The sequence below is a fragment of the Anser brachyrhynchus genome (assembly GCF_964034855.1).
Source record: "Anser brachyrhynchus genome assembly, chromosome: 4".
Lineage (NCBI taxonomy): Eukaryota > Metazoa > Chordata > Aves > Anseriformes > Anatidae > Anser > Anser brachyrhynchus.
In genome coordinates, this window is record NC_137698.1 from 24,608,745 (window position 1) to 24,632,913 (window position 24,169).

The 24,169-nt window shown below is 37.2% G+C and overlaps 2 protein-coding genes across 6 annotated transcripts in view; one reads left to right on the forward strand and one right to left on the reverse strand.

Moving 5' to 3' along the window:
- Window positions 1-4,262: 4,262 nt before the first annotated feature.
- Window positions 4,263-12,130, reverse strand: SPCS3 (signal peptidase complex subunit 3). The gene is made up of 5 exons (XM_080590485.1): window positions 11,790-12,130; window positions 9,447-9,522; window positions 6,671-6,745; window positions 5,149-5,264; window positions 4,263-4,696 (listed from the first exon to the last, which is right to left on the reverse strand). Exons 1-5 carry the CDS (start codon window positions 11,930-11,932, stop codon window positions 4,564-4,566), a joined length of 543 nt encoding a protein of 180 aa, XP_080446611.1. The 5' UTR covers window positions 11,933-12,130; the 3' UTR covers window positions 4,263-4,563.
- A 319-nt stretch (window positions 12,131-12,449) lies between these two features.
- ASB5 (ankyrin repeat and SOCS box containing 5) overlaps window positions 12,450-24,169 on the forward strand; it is a 37,886-nt gene continuing 26,166 nt past the window's right edge. The window contains exons 1-4 of one of the 5 annotated variants that reach the window (XM_080590477.1): window positions 12,450-14,706; window positions 15,158-15,223; window positions 18,797-18,909; window positions 21,987-22,241. The gene's annotated coding sequence lies outside the window, so the exon portion shown is untranslated. Of the gene's footprint in view, window positions 15,224-18,796; window positions 18,910-21,986; window positions 22,242-22,795; window positions 22,870-24,169 lie in introns of those variants that run through there. The other 4 variants (XM_080590475.1, XM_080590478.1, XM_080590476.1 and 1 more) reach the window with 4 other exon arrangements.

The window sequence follows — 24,169 nt, forward strand, 5'->3', positions numbered from 1 at the left end:
TTTCTAGAGAGATAATATTTTCTGTATGTAATCCAAAAATAATGCAGGAACTCTATTTGAATCTGGCTGTTAAGCAATTTAACAACCAGCTTTATCTTCATTGTTCAGAAGGAAGTTATTAAAAAAAGTAAACAATGACTACTAATTTATATTCTACATGTCCTTCTATTTTCAGTATCTATACTGCGGATCCATAAATAAGACTGTACGTGCAGGGCAGTAGAGGTTTAAATAGATATTCTAAATAGTTATTTTCCTTTCATGCACATAGTGCTTTCCGTTTCATGCTGCATGCTCTAATCATTAAATAGAAATCCAAGCTACTGCAAGAGTTCACTTTTTTTTTGGCCTTAGACAAGAACTGTCTCCAGCACCTCAATAAATTGCTATCTGAAATGCATTGGGTGTGGGTTTGGTTTAAATTTCCTACAAAGGGGTTTCAAGCACTTTCACATTAAGTAAATTGGTTGCTTGGGAATAGATATTTTGTACACATCGCTACATAAACCAGTGTTATTTAGTTAGTAATGCATCTAAGAGAACAATCAGCTGCTAGTTGCTTCTTTTTATAAGATGCATCAGAAGAGACAAGATGAACCACAGGCCATTTGTTTCCCTAAAAAGGGTTCTTTTTAGAAATGGTTCGAGAATTATCACAACAAAATACTGTAGTCATTTGGCTTTTTGAAAGGCCTTGAAGAGACCAACTGAGGAATTTGCCTCCTTACTCCCTGAACCAAGAAGGGAACAGGGAGCATCCTGTTCCTCTTGGTGGCTGAGCAAGCACTTACTGTGCCATTTAAGTTTTCATCTATGGTGACCTTTCCCTCAGGACAAACCCAAGTTCTTGCCTCTGAGAACTTGAGCATAAACTCAGGAGTGGTGGTTTCTTCTTCAGCCCCAACAAGTGCTTACCTCAAACACTGCAATGACCTAAAAAGGCTAGAAAAGCTGCAGGCATCATGCTTGAAGTTACAATTCTGGTATCTCAAAATTCTGCTACTGTCTGCTGGCAGGAATATACCATTTTTCAGAAACAAAGGCAGATTTCTCTCCAATGTTTTCTGACTGTGGGTCCTTGTCTCTGAAGTTAAAACATCTCTTTCATAGACAGCCTTTACATTCATTGGACAAGTGCTGCCAAAGGCATACAGTGATGTGGTTGAATGCCAAGCCACAAGAAATAAGTTTCAGTAAACATTTCAGGAAAATAATCTGTGGATAAACCAACCAACCAACACTTATTTCTCAATTAAAAACAAAACTAAAAGGAAAAAATCCCCCCACTATTTTGCCCAATTATCTTTAAAAAGACTTCTTTTTCTTCTCTATGACTGTATTAAATTCTCTATAATAGTTTTTTTTTTTTTAACAGATTTTATATCAAAGCATGTTAAAAACAGGATGTATCTCAGAGTGCTGATTATGCTAATCTGTGGAATACAGCACTAGTTCAGAGAAGTAAAATTCATTTAAGCTTGGTGGGTACAAATGAAAAATTGTCCTAAAATAGCACTGTAAAAATAGTTTTTATTTTTCACACTTCAAAACCAAAATGTTTGCTTGTTAAAAGACAAAGCAGTTTCTGGATTTTTTTTTTTTTAAGAGCTCTATGATTGTTATGTCAACAGAGAATATACCTACTTATAGTCCAAGTAAATAGTCAGTTGGGGATACTTCATAAATATTAAAAGTTCCTTTTTAAAGAGCAAGCTGGTCTCTTCAAGATCAGCCAGCTCTTGGGTCAGCTCCCAGCAAAGGAGGAGACCACTTTCCCTTGCAGCCAAAAGCAGCAAACAAAAGTTAAGTCATTTCCAGTGGTGGAAATATTGTGAAAGTACCCTGTCACACTACTTTTTACCTTAAATCCAGGAGGTACGCTCATTAGTTCTTTCCTGCTTTGGTTTTGCTTTTTCTGCTTTTTAAAAGGGTGTTATTTTCAGTACAAACACCGCTTTCCCTGAAAGTCGTAACAGAACACATCACTGTTCATCTGTCCTCATACCCAGGGGTCATCTGTAGTCCCTCTATGGACCAGAAGAAATAAGCCCCACTTAGTAGCTACCCTTTACCTGGAATGTACTATTTGCACTGTGTTATTTGTGGCTCCAACTTCCTCTCTTTTTTTTTTAGGTCCCATTGATACCCAAAACAGCATTTTCTGCAGAAATGAATCCTGTAGTAATTGTATGCAAATAGTGTCCTAATGTCAGCAGGTGCAATTAGCTGGCTTGTTAAATTACAGCAATATAGCTTCTGCAGCGTAAAATTAAAGGTGAGATCGCAGAACAACACATCCAACCTCTCTGTTGAATTTTGGTTTGCGTTAGAGAGGATCTAAGATCACTCCAGCCATGAACTGAATCCCCTCCAGACTGACAGTGCTCCAAGCCATTCCAGGGTCCCCTACTCCAACAGTAGCTCTGAGGGATGGTATCTGTACCCCAAATCAACAATACCATACTATGACCTTCAGCAAACTCTCAATATGGAACACTAGAAGAACAGAATTCCACCTAACAGCCTTCCATTTTTTTTTCTTTAGCTAAAAAGCGTCACATTTAGCAATCAGCTGCTTTATAAAGCATGACTACAATTGCAGAGTATTAAAATAACCACATAAGCCATCTTAGGAAACATACGAAAGTGCTGAACACTTCACTTAATGTCTCCAGTTCAGCAATTTTTAAAAAATGTAAAAATGTCATGGCCCCCTTTAGTCAGGCCTCCCTCCTCCCCCTGGTGGTGAAAAAAAGCAGATGGAGACAAAGAACAAGGTCTAATTAGTACAGTTTTAGGGTCAAAGATCAATTATCTCCTTCTAGAGTATTTCATTTCCTTTCTGATGATGGACATTACATCTTTCAGAATTAAATTAATGCTATAGAACGGCAGGCTTGTCAAAGACAGCCTCTCCTATGGGAAGTTTCTCCCTACTTGCAGCCATCTCATCACAGATCACCTTACTGGTAAGAGGCAGCATTTACATGCAATTTTAGATCCACGTAGCTTGTCTAAATATTGCACACGGTACAAGTCTTTTTGATTTCAGTCTTCCAGTTTCAGCATTGCTTAAAAAGTCAAGCAAATTGAAGTCAACATCCATTTTTCTATCTAGACATAATTCTGTGTTCATCTATTGGTGAACCACTATCTATTGGTCTTTTTTCAGTTTTCAGTGTTTTGCATCTATACCTCTAGATGTTTGACACAATGCCCTTCTAATCATTTTTCCATGATTTACAGTAGTAAAAAATTTCTTTAATTTCAGATTATTTGCTCTTTTTGAAAATCTCCAACGCATCCAGAACATTTCCTGTTTGGCAATAAATTAATTTACACCGTACATTGTTTGAATATACACATGACATTAGTAACCATGTCAGGAAGGCAACAATGGCAAGCGCTCTTTCTCTTGGATACCTGATGAGCAAGAAACACTATTTGATCAGTATAAACCACCTTTATTGCCAAAAGACAATCCTGATACCCCGTGTTTTTCTTTCTGTCCTCTCAGCATTTGTGCCCACAGCTGTGGAAGGACGCAGAGCAGGATGTGCATGTACCAGTGAGAGGCCACAACTGTTGCGGCAGAGGTTGTGCCTGAAACTGCTACTCACTATCTTTCGTGGTTGATAAAAGTCCAGGTGGGCTTACAGGTACCCTTACACTCATATAAGCTAGTAAATCTGCCTAAATTTCTGTTCCCATAGGAAATCTCATATTTCTTAGATGTTTTCCCAGACTGTTTTGGAGAACATCTGTCTCGTTCCTTGCTATGAAGGGCCCCTCTAATATTAGTTGTCCCAGTCCTCTTCAGAACCAGTGTGCTCATTTTTCTTGCTGAGCAGATCCCAATAAAAATTAACAAAAATGTTCAAATAAAGCTTCTATTTCCCTTATTGACTTAAGCTTATCACACTGAGATTTATTTTTATTCTTCCAATAAGAATAGCTGCATTATCTGTATTATAAAGTTATTAAAATACTTTATAATACAGAATTGCAAATGCGCTACATCAATGACACTCAAAACAAGACCTATAGTCTGACTACAATGATCTATCATTTTTCAAAATAGCTCTTGGCAGTCCTAGAAAGGGCCAAGGTTACCTCACTGCAACGTGCCAAGCATGCATTTAGCAGAAATGTTCTAAAACTAAACTTCCAGGCACTCACAGAAATTTCATTCCAGTCAATGTATTTGAGTTCTATACAGACAAAATAACTATCACAGTACCTCAAAAAAACAGTAAGACTAGTTTCTGGCGTAAAAATGTTTATTTAAAAGAAAGATAGATTTATACCCAGATGGCCAAGAAAAAAAAAATTCCTCAGTTTTCCCCCCAAAACCATTACTTCATAATTTACCTTTCCTTTAAGTTTCAGCTTCAATGTTTTATTAATAAAAAAAATTGAACTTTTATTTCCTTTTCCTATGCTGTTAGACCTGAGGAAATTAAGTACCTTTCACTGGAGGGTGGCATGGGATGTGAGAAGAAATTGCAATAAAATTTATTCACAATATACAAGTATAAAAATATGTTGCTTCAGTATTATAATTTAATAACTTTTTGTTGTTTCATAGGTATCTGGGAAAGGTACAGACACATGTCCTGACCCTGTCACAAGAGGTAGAATGCCGGCATTTGGTACAACATTCCAGGAGAGAGTCAAAGTGACGTTCCTGTTTCCCCTGCAAAAGCAACAAAAGAACATCAGCATAAGTACTGAAGTTAACTACTTTAATTAACAAATACTAACATTAATTTATTTGGGATACAAATAGTCTTCCTGGTCCAGAAACAACAGGCTTTTTGATTTCATGTAGTTACTTCATGAAATATTATCTATTTTCTGGATAAGACTCTTTTTGGTTTTATTTTTATTTGTTACTATTATTCAACTCCTTTAGAATTTAGGGCAGCACAGAACCAGTTCTACAGACCAACAAGAATATTGGAAGCAGTTTGTTTTCTAGTCTACAGAAGCAGATGACGATCTTGGGATACATGGTATCCCAACACTTAAACTATGAAGACACAATAGACTGATAGAATATAGTTACCTTAACACAGCAATACAAATACATAAAAAATGCAAAAAAATCAAGATGTCAGGGTTAAAAAAAAAATAGGATTTACTTACTTGAGACCATTTCCATCATCAAAGAAAAAGTACTTCGACTTCATGTCTTTTAAGAACAGTCTTGGATTATCTCCTCTCAACATGATCTTGTCCCAAAGGACCACTTGGTTCAGAGCCTAAAAAAATTATGATTAAGTCAGCAAGGTAACTTACCAAAGCACTTCCAGTCACTGAATTTTCAAGGCATTATCCACCTAAAAACCTTGGAATTACATTTCCAATTCATACAACTAACTTAATAAAAATGATTGACCGATGGGAAAACTAGTACTACTACACACTGAAATGCAGCACAATAAACAGAACAACAAAGAACAGCTTGATACGACATGACAATGCTATTTTAAAAAGTCTGAAGATTTCAAAGACTTACAAAGTATGATGGGTGTTCCTTTTCAATTGCAAAACTTGTTTCTAATCTAAGGTGGCATTTAGACTTTCTCTCAAACAAAAGACAAATAGAGCTACACTGTCCAGGTACTTAACATTCTTACTGACTTCAATGGAAAAAATCTCTGCATGAATTGCAAGCATAATTCAAAGAGTTGTATCGACACATTAAAAGATGGATCCACATTCTGAAGTATTTGAAATACTGCTCTTCTAAGTAGTCGCATAGTAAGAATGATACATGGGTATCCTTACAGTCTTGTTTAGCGCCATACAGCCCAATTTAGACAAAATATTTCTCAATATTTATGAGAGCTGGTGATTTAAGTTAAAAAAACAAAACAAAACAAAACACAACCAAAACTAAAAGACGAAGCAAAACAATGAAGTTCCGGTCTCTAATAAAAATACCTAAAAACCCACCAGCATTTATAAAACAACTAGCATATTAAAAAAAAATAGTGTAAAAATAGTTTTATGTAGCCAGATAAAAAAGCCTTCACTATATCCTTTCAATATAACTATACTAGATTAAACCAGCATTCAGTGTTACCATATGGTAGTTGATTAAAGTTAACTTCCATAGGCTGTTCTACACAGTTCCTTTCAAACCAGTGGAAAAAAGCTATCCAAAGTGAAGCACCAGTAGCAACCAATTTAAAGGATGAAACAAGACCAATTATTTTGAGAAATCGGATGAGATAACAAATGAGGCTACAGTAGCTGATCTGGGCAAACATTTATGTAACCGAAGAACAAAAGACTCACTACATCTGGCCAAACCAAAGGCCCCTATATCTCTAACAGCAGTCAACTGCAAAGTTAGGGAAAAGTAAAACAGACAGCACAAACAGGTGAAAATGCCACATTCCACCATTCTAAGTGAACAGCGACGCAGGTGTTACATTTTTCACTGTTTGCTAGACACATAGCAAGTTAAGTTTCATCAGCTTTTGAACTTCCAAGCCTGCAGTTAAACTGTCAAGAAAATAATAACCATAAACGCCAGTGAAAACAGTCCAAGCCAGTAGGAAATACTGGTGCCTTAACTCTTCCCAGCAGAACTTCGGAATGTTAAAAATAGTTGCAGTACAAAATGGGTAATAACTTCAACTTTCTTTTTCATACTTACATTGTTTTTTGTTGAATATTCTGCAGACAAATATAGAAACAATTGTTTAACATTCCAGTCAAATATACTCTGCAGATGTATGCACGTTAAGGAAAACACCATATTGTACTTTCATAATCTTGTTTTATTTTTACTAGATCTATCTAGACTATGATAATTACAGTGAGTTCTTACATTTCAACATACCTCATCTTATTTGTAAATCGGAACATTTCCAGGAGTTCTAACATATACTTCCATCACTTTAAAGCAATAGGGTTCATTAATCAGACAAAAAAAAAAAAAAAAACCTAACAGCTATTTCCTCTAATGATTTAAGAGTTCCATATTTAACATTACAAATCAGTAACTATAATCTATTGCTAGTTATAAAATTAAAAAAAAATCTATTGTAAAATCTTAAATATAATATGCAAGACAGGATTTTTCAGCAAATACCTTCAAAACTATTATTTATACTATCAAAGAACACTGGTATCCAACTGTGGATCAAGATATAATAGCATTAACCAAACAAAATTCACAGAGTGTAGAGAGCTCAAAGAGCTGATAACATTAGAGAAGTCAGTAGATTGGAATCTATCATATTGCAAGGGACATCAGGAATTATCAAATTACCTACCTACTACAAAGTCAGTTTATTAGACTGTAACAAAACTCTACCCAGATTTTGATTGATGGTGAAGAACTGACAACTGCCATTTGAGACCATCAGTATAATAAAGCTGATATTCTGAATACTTGTCTGTTGTTTATTTAGCAATAAAACACACCATGTGTGACTGCTGATACCTCTTAATTGAGGATAAAGATTAACTGTAACCTTCTATTCCTCCAACCTACAAAGATGTCATCTCTTTTATTCTATTCTCCAGTATCCAGAACAGATCTCCAGTATTCTCCACTTATCCAGAACATTTTTTCTTTTTTTTTTCCCCACTCACCCCAAGTCTGAACCACGTTTTTAAGCCTCTAACTCAACAAAAGGCAAGAAATGAAAGAATGACATAATTAAGTGCTGTTTCCACAAGAATAGCTGGAGCTATTTCACTTGAATATTTTAGTCATCTACTCAGAACAACAAACAAGATAAAGGAATCCCATACGAGAGATCTCCAGAATAATTGCTAAAGGGAGCCATGTATTTATTAAGCACACCCAAGAGAGCTTTTGAGAATCGCCTCCTCCCCTTTCCTTTCCCTAGGTTTTTCTTCTAACAGTCATTTTATTTAATTCTCACTAGGACTAACAACTCGCATCCATTAGTTAAGACAGCCAATGCACCAATATCTTTTTACAGATTTCATCCAAAGAAAACTATCAGAAAGTTGTATTTTACAACTCTACACACTGGAAAATTTATTTACGCCAAGCATGAAAGATTAATTCAGGATTTTTATAATTAAATTTAAAACTACTTCTACCATTAAACAAAATTAATAAAACATGAAATCTTTAACATCCACACACTGCAGACTAATCCTTGAATAATAACATTTCTTCCAGAGGTCCTGTTCTGACTCGCCCTGTTCCGTTCCAAAATACGCTGTATACTATTTCATCAACTTTAGAATAATTTCAGTCTCTGGTTTTAATACCTATAAGAATTCCAGAGAAAAAAAAAAACTCATTGTAAGGAGTTTTCCTCTCCTGCTTCCAGATGATAAAACTAATCCCTCTCACTCCCATGCAACAAATACCTGCAAAGATCTGATTAACCTGTTTATCCAGCTTTCACGTTCATTCAGGAATTGTATTTGTTTCGGTTGCTTACACAGTGTATCATTCTCCAAAACAGGGAAACTGAAGCACAGAGGAAACCTATGTCCTGTCTAACACAGTGACAAAAAACAGCAGATGGGAAAAAATCCCAGGAATCTCTTGAAGCCCAGATTCAAAGCAAGGCTTAGTGTAATCACCTGAGGTAAAGCATGATGCCTTATATTCGGTACTGATTTCTGCAGAAAAATAGTATTTTAATACCAAGATCCTAAATCCTAAGAATGATTCCCTTCTATCTTCAAAAAATCTACCCCAAACAAAAACAAAGAACACCCACGAACCACTCTCTCTTCCCAATAAAAGCAGACTAACAGGGAAGTCAAGAAGGAAAATACAAAATGAAAAGTTGCCCAAAGGTATCAGTAATGAGAAAGAGGTCAAAAATTAATGTGGTAAGTTTTGTAGTACCTCATACACTTCCCAGTGAATTTCACATTACTAAACAATAAAGATTTGACAGTTTAACATCTGAGAAAGTAAAGGAATGCAATGTCTTTTTAGAGGAAGACAGGTCCTTGTATACAACTATTACGTGGCCAGAATTTTAAAAGCTTCACAGCAAATTTGAAAGTTGCACTGGAGTTCCTAGATTCTGTATGACAGTCCAAACGATGTGTTATGTAAACCCTACAATTAATTCACACCTCAAACCACCAATACAACCGTCACTTAACGCTAATAATGTCCTGGCATTAAAATGCACTTCCCATTATTAGATGCACTGCACTTCCCTACAGAACCATATTTTAAAAGTAGGTATAAAAAAGGAGAGAAAACATCTCGCCCAGTGTCATTTACATAACAACTACTCCAGGTTCTATTTTCATGCCCTAGCTATGTAAAATACTATTTTTCGCTGCTTTAAATTTAGATTTTAAGACAAATTGCTGGTTTTCCTCAAGTCCTGAATATCTGAAGATTATACGGTAACAAAAATAAATGTCAACATGTTCTCAATTCAAAATGTTCTCAAACCACTTTTTCCATTAAGGATATCTGCAGTAATGTCAAATGTGACGAATCCCAGATCACTTCTTTCTCTAGGTCCAGTGAAATCTTCCACATTTTTGCTAAGATAAAACAAAACACAAGATTATCTTCTCTCATTATTTCTCTCTCACGCTTTACATAAATCATTGTTCTTATTGCATACTTCCCTCATGCATTTCCACTACTTTCTTTTAAATATATTTGTTTAAAATATAACCACATTATAAAATAAAGCCTGCCCTCCAGAAGGTTTGGAGACCCAGTCTCAAATGACAAGCCTTGCCCCCAGAGAATTCAATGTAGTTTATACAAATGGCCTATAGGTGGGTTTTTTTGCCTGTTAATAAAAACCTGCATTTGTCTGTACCTCAACCACACTACATCTCATTTTTAGCAAAGCATGCGTTACTCATCCCAAGCTACATAAACCTGATTGGAAAACTAGCAGCATAGCTGTCTGCTGGCAACCATTTTCAATAATATTTATTGACTTTACATAAAAAGCCTCTAGTGCTCAGTCTCATACAAGACACTCCAAAGGTTCTGATAAACCCTTGTTTATGTTTGCAGTTCTCACAACTTACAGAAATTCTCTTTGGCATCTGTAGTCATTAAGGAGCAGTAGAAAGAAAATGCTTACTTTTCTCTACATTGCAAAAACCATACCGTTTTGGAACCTTATTACAAATCTGCTGTTTGAGAAATATCTAACGTTGCCACAGTAAACCGCGTTAAAAAAATGAAACCGGAAAATAACACTGAGGCTCATCAGATATTTTCATATTATCAAAGTTTATCAGTTTACCAAACTCTCCATCTATGACAAGAATACCTTAAGCAGGCTGGCAATGAACTATGAACCCTAATTCCTCATGTAACAAAGGTATCAGTAATTATGAATTTATCAATTGCATTTATTCCACTGTGAAAATTAGTAAAATATAATTTTATGAAAATTACATTTAGTAATCTCAGAGGGGAAAAAAAAAAAAAGGTTGCCGGTGAAAAAACTTTTGGAAACAGCAGTCAAGAAAAATACCACCAAAACTGACCATTTTAAGACTTGGTAGACACTTCCAACCCTTTGCAAAAATCAACACCTTTTTAAACTGGGGGCCTGCAGAACTTCTTATAAGTTCAAGAAAAACAACTTCTTTTCATTAATATCAGATCTGCGCATCACTGAAGGGACTGGCAGTATAAATTTCATCCAGATTAGGTATTAGTATGCTACCTCACATCTGTCAAGCTCACCAGAACACTCTCTTTTCATGCCAGTTTTTGGCTGTTTGCAACCCTCAATCCACTATAAGTATGGGTTTGTTTCCTTAAGGTATTAAACCAATCCAAAAGGTGACTGCAGTTCCTACTCTTTAATTGTGTTCATCTTGCCTTTCAAAGGCTGCTGCCAGCCATCCGCTCCTGCCTCTTGCCTTGGGGTGGCTCCAAACCTCCATCAGCTGCTTTAACTCACTAACCAAAACCAAACCTGGTAAGAAAACAAACCTACATTTTGACTCAACAGTGAGTAAGAGCAGCTCAGAAAGGTGTCCAGCGCACCCTATTCTCATGTCCCATCTGGTAAGGGACCACGCCACCAGAAACCCGAGTTGAGGCCTTCAGTTTTTAGTGGCGGGAGCTCAATTGCTTGTGAAACTACAACCCCATGCTTAACTTGATGCAAGCTTCCTGTGACAAAGTTTCCTTTGAAAAAAAAAATGAAAAAGACAGTTCCGCTGGCACAAGTTTGCCTTGTGTCATGTGGGCAAGGCGCTTTTGATGCCGTGTTATATATTCCACACCTGGTAGGTTTCACAGGAAGACAAGCCACCCGGGTCAGCCTACCGCTCCACAACTTGCCCACACCCCATAAAAAAAGGGAAAATATGTTACTGAAAGGAGCATCTGCGGGAACTAGTAATTTAAAACGTATATATATATGTTAATTCCGGTGCAATGAACTCCCCGCAGCCCACAGAGCCTTCCCGGCATACACCCAGCCCCCTGCGTAAGCCACGGCCCAGCCTCAAGGCACCCGCAGGCTGCCGGTGGTCGCCCCTAGGCGCAGCCCGACCCCGGCCGCCCGCCCCGGGTCCCGCCCGCCACTTGAGGCCCCGGCCCCCCGCGAGCTCCGCCCGGGCCGGGAGGCGGCGGACACCGTCGTGGGGCTCCCTCATTGGTCGCGGCAGGGGGCAGCGGGCAGGAAGCGGGGCTGCTCCCACGGCCCGGCGTTAACGGCGAGGGGGAGAGAGGGGCGCGGGCAGGCCCCGCAGCCGGCCGTTACCGTGCCCTGGCCGTTACCACCACACCCCCCCCCCCCCCGCCGTTAGCGGCCCCCCGCACTCACAGCGTGACCCGGGAGATAGCGATGCTGACGGGCACGCTGCGCTCCTTGAAGGCGGTGGTGATGAAGCAGCCGAAGGTGAGAGCCGCCATCACGCTCAGCGAGAAGGCGAAGAGCGAGTTGGCCCGGGACAGCACCGTGTTCATCTCCCCGCTCGGCTCGGCCCGCCGGGCTCCAGCCGCTGCTCAGGCGCGGGATGTGAGCGGGGCGGGGGGGTGGGGTGAGGGGGCAGCTCCGCCGGCCTGGGACGAGGCGGGCGGCGGCGGCGCCTTGGCTTGGGCCGCGGAGGAAGGGGCGCGCGGCCGGCACGGAGAGGCGCGGCCCCGCCGAGAGCACGCCCTGCCGGCCGGCACCGCCCCGCGCCTCGCCTCGCCCCGCCTCTCCCGCGCGCCTGCGCTCGCGCCCGCGGAGGGAATGACGCCGCGCGCAGCCGTTGGGGCGCCCTCACACGGTTCTGTCACAGCCGGGTCCCCACAGGGCTCTGGCGTTTTATTCTAAGTCAATTTTATTTTAATAAAATGGAAATAACACGAAGTGAAGCTTGATTCTTTTTCACTTGCTGTCTATCTTGCTCAGTCTAGCACTTCACCTTGCTATGCGTTACATTGTTTCCTACAGTATACTTATTACTTGCCACTTGATTGCACATGTTAGTATATAAACCATCTTACCATTAGAATTTTTTCTCTTTACCAAAGCGCTCCATGGTCCCACGCATTAGCTTTCCACCCTGCTCTCGTGGGTGGGTTGACATTTCGCTTTGAAATGTCTAGCATTTGTGCTAGCAAAAATGAGCTTATGTAGTGGGGTGGCTTCTGGCTCATCGTCCCAGGCCCCTCCTGGGTTCCCAGTCCTGTGCCATGGACATGAGAGGTTACAAGTCTGAGAACTGGGGAGACGGAGGGTGTACTCCAGCTGACGTCATTTTCTCTCCCTTCTAGTTTTGTACTGTAAGCCTAGGTGAGAAATGTTTCTAAGAGAGCCTGTACAACAGTATCTGTGTATTTAACTGTATGAAGTAGACCAGGCTTGATTAACACAAATTCCTCAGGGTGGACAACAGGTGTCAGCAGTGGTTCGCTTCTATTTCACTTCCCACACTGCAAGTCCAGCACTATCAATGCAAGAAGTAGGCACAGGAGCTAAGATACAGGGGTCTAAAAAGGTGCAAGGCCTCATGGTGCCTAAAAGCATGGACTGCCAGGCTGTTCTGAAATAAGTATATATTACAGTGCTGTTTCTTTCCCTCCCCTGTAACTGGCCATGAGTCAGGTTTGAGATCCAGGGAAGAAATAAGATCTTTGCAGATAAAAATAGGGGATAGAAGGAAAAAAAAAAGTAGATAGTACTAATGCTGTGTGTTTCTACCCAGCTGAAATATCTGTTGCACATCTTTGTTTAGCTCTGTTCTTAACTTCAGGATGTGAAGGTATCTGTGAGGACATGCTGTTGGTTTCTGTGTGTCCCGTGTGTTTGCCATACTGAAATCAGTTGCAGGCCTAAACAGGATGGGCTCTTTAGCAGTGTGCCGATGATAAACTTTTTGCTGGTTTGCAGTTGGTAATTCTGTGTGTTTCTCACATTCAAGAAGAGCTTGAGGAACACAGAGACTTCCATGTGTAAAGGTTTTTAACTCATTATTGTTTTATATTTTGATTTGCTATTCAAAACATAAGGTTGGTAGGTAAAGGTTTTTGATCTATGGTCTAAAATAAAGCGTTACTGAAACCTTGGATAACTGTTACTGGAAAGTGGGTACTTTCCACCAGGGTATTTGAAGATTTAGAAGCAAAAAGGAATTTTTTACTGCAAACAGGGGAAACTAAACATTTCAGAAGTAACGTAATCTCTGCTACAATTGAAAACACAGTTCCAAATATTAACACTATTCTTTTTTTATACCTAAACACAAAGGGATTGATTGCTTTTGCTCTTGTTTCTAGTTCTTATAGTTGCAATATAGAGTTTTTCATTACAGAATCACACAGAATCTGTTAGGTTGGAAGAGACCTCCAAGATCACCTAGTCCAACCTCTGACCTAACACTAACAAGTCCTCCCCTAAACCCTATCACTAAGCTCTACATCTAAACGTCTTTTAAAGACCTCCAGGGATGGTGACTCAACCACTTCCTTGGGCAGCCTATTCCAATGCCTAACAACCCTTTTGGTAAAGAAATTTTTCCTAATATCCAACCTAAACCTCCTCTGGTATACCTTACGCCCGTTCCTCCTCGTCCTGTCAACAGGCATGTGAGAATAGACCAACCCCCACCTCGCTACAGCCTCCTTTAAGGTACCTGTAGAGAGCGATAAGGTCGCCCCTGAGCCTCCTCTTCTCCAGGCTGAAAAACCCCAGCTCCCTCAGCTGCTCCTCATAAGACTTGTTCTCCAGACCCCTCACCAGCTTCGTTCCCTTTCTCTGGACATGCTCCAGCACCTCAATATCCTTCCTGTAGTGAGAATAGATATTCGATATTAGACAACTCTGCTGTTGCAGAAAGCTGTAGGAGACAGGCAGAAACTGTAGGAGTAAATTAGTAAAATTTCTAAAGCATTGGTCAAGTAACCAAAGCAAGTTGAAATCAAAAGATCTAGCCAAACTCATGTTAGCTCCGTGTTCTTAAGACAAATAAATATGGCTGTTGTTCGTGTTGTTTTGAATGTATTTTAAGAGAACCTTTAATTAAATGTCACTTATAAGCACAGTATGCAGGGGAAGACAAATCGTGTTGCTTATGCAAGGACCAATGTATTACTCTTTCAGAACAAAGAAGCCATCTGTAGCTTTTCTGTGATCAAAAAAAAAAAAAAAAAAGAGAGGAAAGAGATCAAAATCAAAAGAGAGGAAAAATTTTGGAAGGATGAAGGCAGGTGTTAAGGAAGAAGAGAAGAGGTTTATTCATAATAGCTCTTTGTTGGTAAGTTATGAATTGTTCTGTGAAAAATATAAAATCCCTAGTGGCATAATATTACTATCAGAAGTTAGCATCAGCAACATAAGCTGTGCAAGTCTGAATGGATCAAGTACCACGATTACTAAAACAAATGTATAGAATCTGGGAGAGAAGGAAATGTTTGGGAGACCATTTCCAAGATGCAATGCTGTAAGGTGGCCAGTATATCTGAGCACTGTACTAAGGTCCTGACCAGCAAAGCAGCTAAGTCTTGGCAGTGCTCAGGCTGTTCTTGTTTCAAGAAATTTCTCAATTTTTCATTATAAAATAATTGAATAAAATGCAGAGAGAGGATTGGGAGCAGATCTGAAACTTAGAACTATCGCTTGTTCATCCCTTCCCCAGAATTATCCTACTTTGGAATTGTGTTCTTATGTACTCTTTGATGTATTAATCATGCGCTCTTTTTGTGTAGCATCAGCACTTCTAGAGGATTGATCCCAGTCAGCAGCTCAAGATGGTAGTCTTCTGAGAGAGAGCGGTATGCAGATAAAGATTAAAATAAATGTCATCAGATATTAGAGTAAATGTGGCCATGAGCAGCAGCCTGTGGAATTTTCATCCCTGTTGCAAAAGCCCCCTTTCAGTTACCACCTCTTCTGGCTGGGCCATTTTTACGACTGATGTGGGAAGACTGTGACTAAAAGTAGTCTTTCTGGACTGCATCAAAGGGTTTTTGTTTCTAACCTTCTTCTCACCTCTATTTTTTTCATTATGGATCTACAAAGTATGGAGAATTCCAGGGTAGCCAAACAAAAATTTTCACTTGCACCTACATTACTGTTCCTAGTGCTTCAGCGAGAAAATGTCCAGTAATTTAAAATTTCTGATTTCAGAACAAACTTGATGTTTTATAACAGTGTCTCATCCAGTTGCACAGGGAGATGGGACCAGATATTCTTGTCTCCATAACCAATCAAGTATGTTTTGGCACCCAACACAGTTCATTTTTGGCTCCTAGCAGACTTGCTTGTGCCCATTCCATGACATATGCAGCCATGTAAGGTAATGTCCTCTCATGCATCACTGGTTTAGCTGAAGCTTTCACTCTTCAGTGTGCTTTGCATTCTGTGGCAAGAAGCATGTGTGCTACTGATCCACCTCACTCTAGTTTGACCTCATTCCCTAAGTCAGTTACAAGTTCTTCATCACCAAGTATTTTTATATCTCCTGTAAAAACACCAAGCAGAGACTGTCATGCCTCAGCTTGCGGAAAAGAATGTTTTGATAGCTCTGTCATGATGATGTCATTTAACTGATACCAATTTTAGTGGATGGAAAAACCTTTCTGATATTAATACTAGCCATGGGAGTCAGCTTATAGTGACCCTGGACATATGCTCGTAGTGTCATAGTCCTACCAAGTTATGAAATTGACTTAGTAGTTTCCTTTTATTAATACCATTCATAGGCACCCAAAATATACTTTACACAAAAAGGAGACAAATGAAGCTACTTTTACTTAGTCTAGAAGAAAACTTGTCAAAAAAAAAAATTAAGAAAGTGGGTATGAAGTTAAAAGAAATTGATGATTTCACTTTTTTAGAAGCCACTTGTAATAAAGAAAGAAACAGTTAAAAGGTGAATGAAAAAATAAAAGACCCTAGTGTAGAATAAAATTTAATAATTATGAAAGGATTTCAAGTTGGTGACAAAAAACATTCACAACTCAGATATATCATCTCAAGCAAACTTTTCACTTTGGAGTAATCAACAATCATCTCATCTGGATGACGTAGTTTGAGGGTCTCACATAGATAATTAATGATTTTCTATAAATCCCAAATAGTTTAATAAGTCCAGAAAGTATTAATTCAAACAGCTGAGGTCTGTCCAGGCCTCAAGACAGCAGAGAGGCTTTAGTTACAGTTGCAAGACTGGTCTTTTGAAAGCAATCAGCTGAAACAAAATTTCTGTCAACCCTATTTTTTAGATATATACTAACTCTACATGTGATAAAAACAAATCTTCACATCATGGCTGTCCTAGTATTTGAATGTGGCTGACTTTTTGTTTTTAAATAGACAGCTATTTAATAAGAATGTGACATTGTGCAGTTTAAGGAAAAGATTAACTGTAAAAACTACAAAAATGTCATGTTCAACCACATCAATTTAGATTAATAGAGGGTGGTTGCACTGCCTACTAGAGAAATAGCAAAATTAGGTCTGTCAGGGTGGTTCAAAATATCACACACATATTAGCTGTAGTACCACATACCTAAGGAAGAGGGCGAATTAGTTGCAGAAGAAGCAAGCTGTGAAGTTATATAGATATGGTTGGTAATGAAAACATTTGTTTGGACCCAAGAAAGGTTCCTATGAAAACAGGAAAGAGTTATAAAATGAGGAGACCCTTCAAAGGCTCATTGATACAGTCACATCACTACAGTCAGCTGTCAGAAATTATGACTAAGCTTATTAACAGGTGGCTTGTACGTGAGTTTTGACATTACTGTCCTCTCATAGTTTGTGCTACCGTTCATTAACTGGAGGTTACAATCTCTGTAGCAGAATGGGTGGTGAGGTGTTTTTCACTGCTATGTCCAGTAGGTTAGTTCAATGAGCACTTAAAATTAAATTGCCACATTTTGAACTGAAGTGGCAAAATACCAATACAAATTCCTTCCTGTTGATTTCCAGGAATGGGCAGCTGGAGATGGTAACTTTTTAGCAAGTCTCTCCCCCCAGGAGTTTAGAATTTATCTGTCAATAATCTGTGTGCGCCTGCCATTTGACATGTTTCTGGTTTTAGTAATGTCTCCAAGTATGCACATGACTTCTCTTGGAATCTTCTGCTATAGAACTCTTAACAATTGGGTTGTGGTAGCTGTCTAAACAGGACTGAAATAAATACCATAGGACAAACTTAAAATGTTTCTTAGCAGAACTCAAATTGAATTTACTTGTAAGCAGGTCAGTTATATCTGCTTCACTTCTGTACTGCAGATATAGACTTTACTGTCAGCAATTAGATGGAGTGGTTAAGCAGATCAAGCATGCTTATACAATAATGTTGCTGATAGCAGGGATTGTTTGATACTAGACTTGTAGTTGAAGTGGAATCTATCACCATTGTGATAAGCAGCTATCCAGTGGGTGTATAACAAAGTGATACGGCTTTAAAACTTCTGTGTATTCTTTCAAAGAACTGAGACAGTTGGAAAACTGGAATTTCGTAATCACTTTTTATGATTTTAAATATATGTGATATAGAGAAAATCTGGAATGTCGAAAGATAGCGATTTATATTTAAATCCTTGAGAAGTAATTTCATTCTCAGGAAATCCAGATATGCAAGTCTGTATGTCAGAACTATTTTCCAAAGACAGGAGTAGTATTTTCAACAGGCAGGAAAGACAAAACACCCGAATAAAATCAATTTAAATTCATTAAAAGTTATCGATAGATTAAGTAAACTTTTCATGATGTTACAAATGCAAGGTTGCATCATTCATGTGGTTCAATACTGGAAGAGCTTGATTTATATAGAACCTAAACTGTATCAGAGCACTGGTTTTAAAACAGTGGAGGAAAGAAAAAGTATGATTGTATCCACCCGAAGGCATGAATCTGGACTTTCTTTAGCAGTTTGAGAACTGGTAAAAATAATGTTCTACAGCAAAATACATAGAGAAACTACATATCTAATAAAACTTAAGACAATTTTTTGTGCATTAAAGGTTTTTAAATGATCTGGTATGTTTCATAGCCTTATTAGAGAAGAAAAATGATGTCTAAACCCTCTAGTGGAGTATGTGTCAGAAATCAGAGCATGACTACTGAGGGAAGGGGTTTTATGCTTATCCTGATTTTCCCCTTTTGCAACATGTAAGATATCACTGCATGGCATTATCTGGACAAGCAGGAGACTAGCATAACTTATAAAAACTGCAAAAGTCTGAAAGAAACATAGCTCTGTATATCAATTACAACTTCACATTGCGCTCTGGATATCAATTACAACTTGACATTGCATTGTTTGTGTAGATTCTGGATAGACGTGGCATTAAGGTACATCAGGATGAAAACAAGCTTTTATTTGTTTATTTTAGTGTTGCTTCAATTGGCAATACAACTCTAAGGCTTTTGTGTGGACAAGAAAGATAACAACAGGATGCAGTGAAAAAGCATTGGATCTGAGTCAAGCTGACTTCTCCAGACCAAAGTTTGTGTTCTCTCACTTTTCTTCTTTTCATTCCCCCAAACTAGTAACACTAAACCTGTATTTCCACTACCTCTTCTCTTCTTATTTTACAAAGGTTGTACTACAGGGCTTCAGTTCCTGTTCGGAAGAGGATCCAATAGCTGTTTCACGCCCTACAATCACTCCAATTTGTGAACTCCCTCTAGCTATCAGATAGATGTGATTTGTTTGTTTTTCTGTGCTTAAGCTTGGATGTGTAATATTATTACTAATTATTACGGATACTTCTGAAAAGAATATTTCATATTTTTAAAGGTTTCATTTTATGTGTGTCATTTTTTGCTTTACCTTCAATGTCAACATTTTGCATAACAACACACGTGAGCAAATGCCTTTTTAAAAATAGTTGCTCTATGTCTAAATTCAGTTCAATTGCTTTGAACAGGTAATTACAGGAAAATAATGCTTCAGAATGCATATTCAGGAGGAAATGACAACATTCAACAGCTTTAGATGAGTCAAATAAAATTTTTTAGCATTGAGGATTAACATTTCATGCATCTATTAAAATACAAGTCAGCAGGTCACTAAAGCAGGTAGTTTTTCTTACTGAATTAGACATTGTTTAGTAGCTCTAGCTTCTCAGCATTTTTGAGTCTTTTATCAATGGTTACATCAGAAACTTAGTAAAAGAACTAGTGACTTCTTACTAATTTTATTTTAAACTAAAGTTCTGAGGTCTTTGTTTTTGAAGTTTCTACTGGTGGGTTATATATACTGTATAAAATAATACAATCTTCAAAGCGTCTAAGTGTTTTCCATTCCTCTCCCTGGCATCCTATTTCATTAAATTATATTTTGTTATATTTGGTATAAACCAAAAGTTTCAAAACCAGTATGACCATCTTGTATATTCTTAGCCGGATCTCTTATATGTGTGTATATAGAGAGAAAGACATGCAGGTAGAGTGTCATACAAATAACTCCTTATGTTGTATTGCATATTTCATCTTAAAAAAAAAATAAATACCTGCTTTCAGATATTTAGATGCATTTCCAAAATACTGAAGTAAAAGTCTGTTAATAATGTGTTTATAATAACTCTTCTACAGCATACATTAATCTAATTTAAAGATACTGCTTTAAAAGATTTAATGAGAATTGTACTTTCCAGAAGTAAATACACAGGATATGCTATGAAGAAATTGTATTCCTAAGTGTTTTACTGTGTCTTTTGTATTTAAAGATGCCTTCAAAGACTAAATATTACATCGGTTATTTTATTTTTCTTACCTTACTGAAAATCAAGCACACTACTCTTCTAAGTGTTGAGAATTCCTCAAATAATGCAGAGTTCATTATTGTGGTATGTAACGAATTGTAGAAGACAGAGCATACTTTTTTCCTAAAAGTTACTTGCTTAGATTGTGGGTAAATTGCTCTAAATTTCTTAAACACTTTAAATTATCATATGCTGTTGCTGGAATGTTTTCTTTCTGCTTTTGGCCACTACTCATTAACGTATTAAAGGGCAGGCTACTTTGTCTGGCATTGTCTGGCATTGTCTGGTATTCTATTAATCTGAGGACTAGAGCTTGACATTAACCACTTTTACTGCCATTATAAATGGCAATACTTCTAACTTGAATATACTGGTTATGTTCTTTAGAAATGATAACACAACAAGCTACGTTAAAAAGGAATTTAAGACCATGAAATCCAGCATTTGAAAGATTTTAGATGGTTTTAAAATTAAAATGCTAGTTAATTGCTAGAAAAGGGGAAAGTATACTGGAAAAATGATTACATTATACTTGTTTTATTTGCTGAGAATATGCTAGCATGCCAAGCAAGGGAGATCCTTGTCTGTGACAGTGTTTTCATGCTCTTAAACAAAACAAAAATTTTAATAGTGTTTGTCTGCAGTGTAGTTTGGTCCCATTTCCTTGTCTGCTGTGATATAACCTTAAATGTTAGAATAATTTTACACATTATCCATTATGTAATCATGAAATCAGCGATCATTCAGTACTTCATTCTCTTTAGGTTTGTTATCCAAATTTTGTATTAAAAGAAAAAATAAGTACCTAATTAGCTTTAGTATTGTTTTCACTGTAATATCTGAGTGTTTTGTGTACAGCAATGAAGTAACCTTCAGAATTCTGTTACTGAGTAGTCCTGTTAAACCCATTTTCCAAGTGAGGAAGTGAGGCACTGAGAAATTTCATTTTCCAGTGCCAAAATTATACACGAAATATGAACATCCAGATTAAATCACTGCTGCTTTCAAGTGCTTTTATATTTTTATAATGTATATTTGTTGCATATTGGTGATGCATCTCTATTTGGAAGCTATCTGTATCCTGCACTGCTGCAGATCAGACTCCAATTGCTCCACATTGCCATGCAATAGAACATTTACAGGCCATTTTTTTCTGCTCTTGCATAGCATCACAGTGATTGTTAATTCCTTACTTATGCTTCTACTTTCTGATTTCTCTTCCAACATCCATAGCTTTCCATTCCTGTTCACCCAGTCTGCATGTGCTTGTTCTCAGCTATTTTGTGTTCAAGTCCCAGTATTCACATTGTTGATTCTTCCCAAATGCCACATGAATGTTAACATCTAAACTGTTGCTCTGTTTTCATGACTGCGTGCCTGGAAGCATGAGTCTGCCAACAAGCTATAAATGGCAATTTCTGCTGAGCTTTAGAAGCCTTAGACTAGGGTAAACTCAGTTGTTCTGTGCAGTTGCAGTGTTTCCAGTAAAGCTAGAAATGTGAGAGAGTTATGGAGCTAGAGAAAGTAGAAATATTATTAGGAGAGTAATTTTGCAAGCTTCTTTGTATGTGTGAACTGAAATTCTCAAAACTTATTATTACTGTTGTCAGTATATAGTTTACAGCCATGGAAGAAAATTTATGAGAGGATGGAAGATAAGCTTTGATACAGGAATAACCCTTCTGCTCAATTTTTGTGCTATTTCTAAAAGCAGAAGATTTACAGATCAACAGGGATTTTTTGAAAGATCAGTTACAAAATATTACGTGCACCTGCAACCTTATTTTTGAAAAATGTTTTTGCTGATGTTTTACAGAAAAATTCAACCTGAAGAAGACACCTAAGAAACTCCTCTGTTCAGTGATTTGTCTACTGCAGTTGTAAGAAGTAGGAAACACAATTGTAAGGGGAAGATTAACTCTGATTGTTGCTGTTAACCTCATCTGTTATTTATAGTAATTGCTATTTGGATTTTCACCTCTACAAAGAAAGGCTGCTTTGTTAATTAATGAAATGTGGGAGAAGTCCAGATGAGAAAGAACACTTACTGGATGACACAATACACAGTCAGGTAAAAAAAAACAAAAACAAAAACAAACAAACAAAACTATAAAGAAAAAAAGTTTCCTATAAGATAATTAATTCTTCCTTATTCTGCATGGCAAATTTGCAAAAACAAGTACTTCAGGTGGCTTGGGAATTCTGATTGAGTTAGGCTCAGTAATACACATAGAAATATGGAAGTCTGAAATTCCAATACTGCATAGGTTACTAAGGAAAACACCATTTCTATTAATGATTGAAAAGGAAATTGGCAGTGCTGCCTCAGAACATAATGCCTATTTATCCTTATGGAAAACATGACACCTCAATTCAGTGTCAGATAACAATGTGCCAAATATAAAAAGGGATTTTCATTTGGCATTTTAAGTACTCACTTTTACTTCTAACTATGGTATGAGGAGACCAGTTCCTATTCTAGCTAGATGAGAAAATGTCTATAAACAAAATGTAAGAGAAAATGTATATATTTTTTCACAGACTAATATAGTTTACAAGGTAAACTGCCTTTTTATTGCCTTTTCTAGTTACTGTTTTGACTTCTATGTAGATTAATTATTATTTTTTCAAGGAAAAAGACTGAATGTCTGCTTCTCTCAAGATAAGCACAGTCTAGTTCCTGTCTGCTAAAAATCCTGGTATTTATTTCTAAGCACACTTTCTTTTCTTTTATCATTGTCTTTTCTTCACTTAGAAAGTTTTATTTGAATGTAGTTTTCAGAAAACATTACAGTTTCTTAATGTAATAAATTACTCCTGGAGCCAGGTGATGAGTGGTTTTTTTTGTTTTTTTTTTTTCTTTTTTCCACTTTTCCTTTAGAAATATGATTTTGTATAATATTGTTAATTTCTGCTATGCTATTCATTAAAGGCAGGGGGATCTTTGGATGCAGTGACATTTGGATCGTACCCACTGTTCCTCATGGACAGTTGCCAACATTCTAAATTTTTTTTTTTTTGACTATCAAACAAGAGAATCCAGAGTAGAATAGAAAGGGCGTTTCACTTTAAGATTACAGAGTTCTTCAAGAGTATTTTAAGGTATAAGTAAAGATGCTATTTCCTTTTTTTTAATAGGAAGTATAATGGAATTAAAATAGGACCTTCACCTATGCTGCCACAATTATTTTAGGGCCATAGCTTACTTAGAAATCTAGTTCTGTTCTGTGGCTCCTCAGTTTGTGTCATGTTGTGACACCGTAATTTGCTCATTAGTAATTACTCACACTAATGGAACAATTTGTGTGTGACTTCTGATAACTATGAGTAATAAGCTTATGGTATATAAGCAAATTCTTAAAAAATCTGAGGAGCTTTGATTGCCCTTTCTAAAACTGGCCAAGAAAAAAACCTGCCATATCATTAGCTTAAAATAATATGAAACAGCACAATGAAATGTGTATCAGAAGCACTAGAAATTTTCCATGCTGTATATTTACTAGTGCCTTTATTTAAAATGTTTTGAGATCTTATTTATAAACACGTTAGAGTTTGATTCTTACCTGCTCTGAGTACTGTGTTTTGTTTTGTTTTTTTTTTTTTCATAATGCTGTAAGCCATGCATACTAGCGATTTTCATTCAGCCTGAACAAAATAACAAGAGGCTGTCAAAGCTGGTCTATTTTAAAATTTATGTATCTTTATTAATGTGTATTTCAAGTATTTACTGACGTAATTCTCTTTTTTTTTAAGAAAAATGTTAGCCAAACATAAAATGAATTAACATAAAAGAGCACTTGTACTTAAGCAGAAGAACTTATTTTAGCAGAAACTGACTTATTTACCTGAGTTAGCTGTTTTAGTACATGAAATTGTAGCTTATAATAATAATACTTTTGACAGTGTCTTTTTAAACGTGTATAAACAGGATAAATAAATGAATTACAAATGCAGAATCTGGAATGAAACAGACCTTTTAAGTGGAACAAGTACAATCCA

Coding starts and splice junctions, on each gene's coding strand:
- SPCS3 (XM_080590485.1), bottom strand. CDS start 11,932: ATGAACACGGTGCTGTCCCGGGCCAACTCGCTCTTCGCCTTCTCGCTG. Junction 5,265..6,670: donor AATATTCAACAAAAAACAAT/GTAAGTATGAAA, acceptor TAATTTTTTTAG/GCTCTGAACCAAGTGGTCCT. Junction 4,697..5,148: donor GATGATGGAAATGGTCTCAA/GTAAGTAAATCC, acceptor TTGCTTTTGCAG/GGGAAACAGGAACGTCACTT.